This window comes from Papaver somniferum, chromosome 2, assembly GCF_003573695.1.
Source record: "Papaver somniferum cultivar HN1 chromosome 2, ASM357369v1, whole genome shotgun sequence".
NCBI lineage: Eukaryota > Viridiplantae > Streptophyta > Magnoliopsida > Ranunculales > Papaveraceae > Papaver > Papaver somniferum.
Window position 1 is genome coordinate 204470534 of NC_039359.1, and position 7225 is coordinate 204477758.

The 7225-nt window shown below is 36.5% G+C and overlaps 1 protein-coding gene across 3 annotated transcripts in view; it reads right to left on the reverse strand.

Annotated features, from left to right (window-relative positions):
• The window catches only part of LOC113350299 (short-chain dehydrogenase reductase 3b-like), an 8662-nt gene extending 1677 nt beyond the window's left edge, over positions 1 to 6985 (reverse strand). The window contains exons 1-4 of one of the 3 annotated variants that reach the window (XM_026594419.1): positions 5961 to 6985; positions 3624 to 4024; positions 3403 to 3547; positions 2322 to 2754 (exon numbers count right to left, since the gene is read on the reverse strand). In XM_026594419.1, coding sequence (XP_026450204.1) covers positions 3797 to 4024; positions 5961 to 6803 — 1071 coding nt within the window. In that variant the 5' untranslated portion in view covers positions 6804 to 6985 and the 3' untranslated portion in view covers positions 2322 to 2754; positions 3403 to 3547; positions 3624 to 3796. Of the gene's footprint in view, positions 1 to 2321; positions 2755 to 3402; positions 3548 to 3623; positions 4025 to 5309; positions 5496 to 5960 lie in introns of those variants that run through there. The other 2 variants (XM_026594420.1, XM_026594421.1) reach the window with 2 other exon arrangements.
• Positions 6986 to 7225: the final 240 nt, after the last annotated feature.

The window sequence follows — 7225 nt, forward strand, 5'->3', positions numbered from 1 at the left end:
CGAATCTACCATCACCACCACCAGGAAGAAATACATATGGTGATGAGAAAGAAAAATACATTTGTAATTGAAGTATGTGCGAAGGAAAAGAACCTATATTGCAATTCGATTCTACATTCTTTCAAAAATATAGAAGATTTTCATGACAACATCTTAAGCCGTGTGTATGCGAGAGATAATGATGGAAGAGAAATTCTTAACCTTGCAAAGATATCGCCATTAAAGGATTGGCAAAAACAGGCCATTTCGTTCAGTGCGGAAGAAACACCAGGAGAAGGAGAATTACATGAATGTCCATTAGTGGTAAAGTTGAGAGTTAATCCAAAAGAAAAAATAGATGATGATGATGATGACGAAGAAGATGAAGCGAATACTTGGGCTATAAATAGAATATTCATAGATCCTGGGAGTTCTATTGATATTCTCTTTTATCATACATACAAGACTATGGGAGGAAGGGATGACGATTTAATTCCTTCAACTTACAAAATTTATGGATTCAATGGCGCTGCGAGCAACCCAAAAGGAGAAGTCAAAATGAGAATTCCACTGCGAAGTACGCCAACAGAAATCGTATTTTGTGTTATTGATGTTGAATCACCATATAATGCTCTGATTGGGAGACCATGGTTGCATAGTATCTTGGGTGTGCCTTCGACATTTCACCAATGCATAAAATTTCCTTTACCTCAAGGTCTAGGCATAATAAGAGGAGATACAAATGAAGGTAGAAATTGTCAGGAAATCGATATTGATAAGTGCGAAGAGCGAGAATACAAACGAAGAAATTGGAAGCATCATGCTAGGATAGCCAAAAGGGTGAAAGATTAATGGTGGATGTAGTGTCTAAATCTGGGAAGATAGACAAGAAGGATATTGAAGCAGAATCTTCTGCGAAAAACAACACCAAGTGAGTCAGGAAGATTACCTCTAAAGAAGGAGAGCGAGTACAGAAGCAGAAGTTGTGTTCTCAGAAGAAAAGTACCATGTGCGATGATACTCGCACATGGGAAATTGAATATATCATACGAAATAATGTTCTGAAAAGCATCAATGAACTTAAAGAAATACAAAAGATGACAGGAGAAGAAGAGTAATATGAATATCTTTCTTCATGTATGAGAAATTAGTAAGAATTCTATGTACTAGAGTTATATAACTCAAAATAAGAATGGAATGAAAAATTTCTATTTTAGTAAGAAAAGGCAAATGTAAGACCTTAAAGTAAGACTTTAGTATAAGGCACAGAGTATATAACCACAGAAGAGAGGTATCCAACTGTAGCGTGCACCCTAGTTCTCATAAATTCAAGGGGAAAAAAGTAAGACCTATTGTACGTCACATTTGGGAAAACCTGATAAGCATAACTCAAGGGAAAGCTACATCGACCATGGAACTTCAGTTATGGAGATTTGTGGTGAGAAAAAACGAAAAATCCCATCCAGGAGAGGTGCCTTAAATTTTCAGTCTAAGTTGATTGCCTTAGATTGGAAGACTAAGGTAACAAAGTCTCTCTTAAGGAGTGCAGAAACTCGATCAGGGAGCCAAGGTACACGGTTGATTCAAGAGTGCTCTGGGCGTCTGGAGCGTGCCTTGCCACTCTTGACAAGTCCTGACTGTGATGCACTCGGTCCGAAGAAATCCCACTTAGAGTGCGGTCTCGTAACCATAAACCTTATCGGTAGATGGATAAGAGACTGCGAAATCAACTGGTTGTTGCATTACCGGATGGGAGGATCCAACCTTAACCCGGTAGAGGTAAGCTTCCTTGAAGGGACAACCAGGGGGAATATAAGGACGACGCCCTCCATTAGGGAGATGAATTGTGTCAACAAACGTAAATGTCATGAGGCTTTTTACTCACGAGAGTATTAAGGCTTGTCATATTTACGCACAAGATAACCTTAAGAGGCAATAATACAAGAAAAAGATAAGGCGAGATCAATGGGTCAATATACTACAGTATAAAGACTTCCTGCGATTTCGTCGCACAAGAACAAAGAAAATTTGGGAAAGATAATACCTTTAGTTAGGAAGGAAAAATAAGACCTCACGATAAAAATAAGTTACCTGCGAAGTGTTTCGCATGATACAAAATGTGATTGAAGTAGAAAGCGACATTATATTCATCAGCCTATTAATCTGTGATAACTAGCAGAGGCAAGAATAGGAATACAAATATAAAAAAAGTGTTATTTTTCCTATTTGACAGTCTTATGTATGTGCAAAAAAGATAGAACTTTGATATTTGTGAATGCGAATATAGGTTAAAGAAAACTAATAATTAAGGGACGAAAGTTAACATTTTAGAGGTATATATTAAAGAAAAAGTTCTAAAAGAGGTGGAGATATACAAGAGGCAGAAAGAGAATTTACATCAAGTGAAAAATAACTAATTATCTTCATCATTATATTAGGCCTCAGAATTGTTTCCTTCTTATTCATACTCTTCATATTCCTCTTCATTATCAATAATATCAGGAACAACTTCGTTGGGAGGGACGTCTGCAAATTTATATTTAGAGAGAGGAATGCCATTATTAACACATACTTTCTTAACTGCTGCATCACGAGCGCGAATGGCATCCTTACCATTATTTGAAACAATGAGGATATAATTCTTTTATAACTGCTGATATTTGGAGTTGCGAGCAGATAACTCCATTGATAACTTCTCGGTTTCTTCAAGACGTATCTTTTCTTTAGCAGGAAGTTGTGTCTTTAACTCTTCAATCTTCTCCATATAATTCTTTTCTTTATATGCGAAATATAAACAAAATGGTTAGACTTAAAAGAGATGTCATATTCAAGAAATGACGAATATGAAAGAAAAAGCAAGTGACTTTCGTGATTGGAAATAATGTCCTTAACCAGCGCAGAATGTTCAGACTGAAGGCTCACATTTACGGCTAAATTTTCCCTAGCATTATTCAGAACTCTAGCATCCCAACTAAATTCAGCTTCACTTTCTATGAGAAGTCGAGAACGGATTAAATTTCTTTCCTCAATGAGTGCGTTCTTTCGCTCAAAGCTGAATCACGTTCATCTTGAACTTTAAGAATAGTTTCTTGGAATTTTTCTAGTGCTTTCGCACCCTTGAGAGCGACCTCATATTTTTCAGTAATGATTTTATTCTTCTTTACTTCAAAAAGTTGGATTGTCTTCTTATTTTCATGAAGACGACGTTTGAAGTTATTAAGTGTGTTCAATCTTAACTCTTCCCGGCTAATATTCTCAAATCCTTCGGTTGGATAATTGTTTTATGAGGAATTAAGATGTTTTCCTCATCAGGAAAGTTAGATGCCTCATCAGAAAGGTTATAAATATCTGCGAATATAAAAAAATGAGGAATGCTAATTACCACGTAAAATAAGGAGAATGTGAAGATCAAAGATTACGTACCAATGATTTCATCATTTATTTCTCGAGCCACGCGAAGTAATTCAACGTTGGTAGAATTTTCAGCCTTAAGTTTGGTATTTTCTTTCCCCAAACTGAGAAGTTTCCTTTGATAATCCGAAGAAACCGCATATGATAAGAGAGATACCTGTAAAAGTATAATAAAGATGTTATGAATCGGAGAGGAAGATTAGAAAGAATATAAAATAAGGTATAGATATTACCAAAGAACCAATCGCATATTAGAAGTTTGGGTTTACAGCAGAAGAAGCTCCGCGAAGAGATGGATCATCCAAAATAGGAGCATCGCAGACTTTCGAGACCATACCAAAAGTGCGTTGTTAGTCACCATCATTAAGAGACGACATAGGATCAGAAAAAAAGTTGGATAATTCTTTCATCGAAGAAGAGATCGATGGATCTTCAGAAGCAAGAATATCATCATCACTGGATTCAGAACTTGAAGAAGGGTAAAATTTTTTACGCTTCCTAGAAAGATCAGAAGAAGAAATCTTGGGCCCAGATTTAGATGCGAGTTTCTTGGTTTTCCCAGTATCCTTAGTACCCGAAGTTTCAACCTACCCGAAGATGATGCATTGTGCGACGTTTTGGCCTTCTTAGCAGCCTGAAATCAGAAGAGTATGAAAGTAAGAAATGGAAAAAACAGGGTTACGCAAAATTATGGAAAATAATGCGAAGATTTCATACCATCTTCTTATTCTCACTATCAGATAAGACAAACTTCCAGGGTTGATAAGTAGAAATATTCGCAGGATGGGGAAGATCAGAACCATCAGCGGCTCTTCCAGATACATAAGACCAACTAAAATGATAGGGCAATTAAGTCAGCATGAATCATTAGATCTGCGAGCAGTACTATTCGACTTATCATTCCAATCAACATCTCGCATAATTTTCTGAGCTTCAGTGATACCATCTTTCCTTATTAAAGGAATGCCCCTTTTGTTGATTCATTCTTCATTATCGCAACATAGTAATTTTTGAAAAAATTATCAATAGTATACTCTGAAGGGTTGATGGCTTTATCACGGTACAATAAATTTCACACTTCATAAGAATAAGAGGTCCCTAATCCTGCTGCGCGACGAGAGAATTCTAAAGCTATTCTAATAGCATCTCCACTTAATTGAAATATACTTCTTGCGAATCGATCATCAGATAGTATTTCATAGAATAAGGGAATTTCTGGATTATACAACAGGATGAGAAGATTATTCAAAAGCTGTCCTAATGAAATGATGATCTTTTGATTAGACCACTGTACAGAGTTTATTAATTCAAGATTGAATTTTGATGAATAATCACAATGGGAAGGAAGAGAAAGTGAAAAGCCTCTTGTGGAAAATTCTCTTTTCAACCTAGTGAATTCAGTTACCATGTTTTTACCAGCTGGAGCCATTATAAGAATGAGAATGAGGGATATATAGGTGAATGAAATCACAGTAAAAAAAAGTATCTTAATCAGATCACGGACGAAAATTACAGTTAAAGTGCAGAAGCAGGGGAAAAGAAAAAGGAAGGTAAAAAGAAGAAAGAAGAAGATGAAAGAAGATATATAAGGAAAATTTACTCTCGATTTTCGAGATTTTATTTCATTAATGGCGAAGAATGAATGTATAATAATAGACGGTTATAAGGACGTGTCAGATAACGAGTGGATAAAAAGACACGCGTAAGTAAGGAAAGCTCAAATTCTGGAAATGTGTCGGCAGAGCAGAATATGAAAAGTCGAGCATGTGCGATATTATAAGATGGAGATTCTTCATATCTCTCACTTTATAAAGAGAACGAAATGAGAAGAGGCAAAATGTAGGAGTGAAATATCGCACCTTCATTATGTATGCGAAGTAAAAGTCATCTGATGTAAGCGAAGACCATCGCACATACTAAAATTAGGATGATGTATTTAATGATGTCAGCGTAGTCACGAGCAAAGTGTGATGATCTGTGCGAAAGTGTAAAGTGTGCGAAGTTGAGCGAATGTACATGAGCGATTGTAACGCACAGTGATTCCGAAAATAGGGGATCTATTAGCTATCATCCACTATGTAGTACCCTATATAAGGGGAAGGAATCTGTGTATTGGAGAGAGATCTGAAGTGAGTGTTAGACAAGAAATTTAGAGAGAGAAAGTTTATTTGGAGAGCAAGTAAAGTCATTTTATTATCTTGTAACCAATTATAGAACTTAATAAACAATAAAATATTTCCATGATGATTATTTAGAATCTTGTCTAAATTTATGGAATGTGGTTGGAGGATTTCCTGCAACGACATCAGATCTACTGTATATGGTGATACAATTACACAAAAGAAATTTGCCTTAGCATTTATTAATAACATAAGCACACTGATATAGCTTCACAAAACAAAACTAACAAATTAATAGCTTGTTTTTTAAAAGCCGCAACAGTTTTCTCTAGGCATAACAGAAAAATAGAACTACCTATCTAACGTCTACTTTTATCTATAATTTGGCCAAGAAAACCATAGATATAGTAGGCACAGCACAAATGTGGAGAGAATGAAAGGAAGTCTCACCTTGCTAACGTACCATCGTACTAAATCTACTGCAATCTTAGGAATATTAACAGGGAAAGTGTTGATTTCATCAGGAAATGCTCCGTCCACGACAAGATCATGTCCGCTGATGCTAGCGGACTCGTCCGAAGCAAGGAAAAGAACAGCCTCTGCGATATCTTTACCCTTCAAACACATATTCTTTAGATTCGAAATTGAAGACATTTGTTCTTGAATAAACTCCGGATCTAACCATGTCCGTAACCCAGGGATAGTACATGTCATTGGTGTAACAACTCCATAGGGAGACACACAGTTAACCCTAATTCCATATATCCCGAGCTCGCGAGAAGCTGATCGAACCACACCCAAAAGTGCGTGTTTTGATGCTGTGTAACCTGGTGGTCCTATCCCACCCCGAGTTCCTCCTATACTTACTGTACATATGATTGATCCGCGAATATTCTGTGCTACCATAGCGCGACCTGCATGCTTTATCATGGCTACACCACCACAGACATTGACATCAATAGTTTTCTCCAATGCTTTCATGTCTAAATCAAGAACACCGGCCAGTGATCCTAAGATACCGGCATTGCTATACACGATATCAAGAGTACCATACTTTTCCAATGTATAAGCCACAGTCTCTTCCACTTGCTTTTCATCAGTAACATCACAGTGTTTGTAACAACATCTCTCTGGTCCAATCGATGCTACAACTTGATCACCTAATTCAACTTGAACATCAGCAATCACAACAAAAGCACCATTTTCAACGAATAATCTCGCTGCTGCCTCACCAATTCCTCCAGCTGCACCGGTTATTATAGCCACTCTACCCTCTAGCCTATGTCCATTCATAGTTAAAAGAACACACACACAACTGATCAATATCAGGAAATAATGTGAAAAGTAAGAGAAGAATTTGACGAATCCCTTACTACTCTAATACAACTAGAACAACTCTGCGATTTGCGAAAAGACAAATTAGTACCTCAGCTTAAGCATCTAGATTTGATTAGAATTGCAAATTATTTGCAACATTTTGTTTAATTATAAATCTTAAACGAAGTCATTTCTTTATTTGGAATAGGAATTGCATCACCATTACCAAACGGTCCAAAAATGCTTCAAAATGAAAAAAAAAAAATGAAAACGAACGGTCCAAACCACCGGTCTACCGACAATTGCTCTTTCTCCTTGTAATAAGAAAATAAGTCCCTTTCCTTAAAGATTTTGCCGCTGGAAAAATATTAACTGAAAGGGCACTTACATTGAATAGT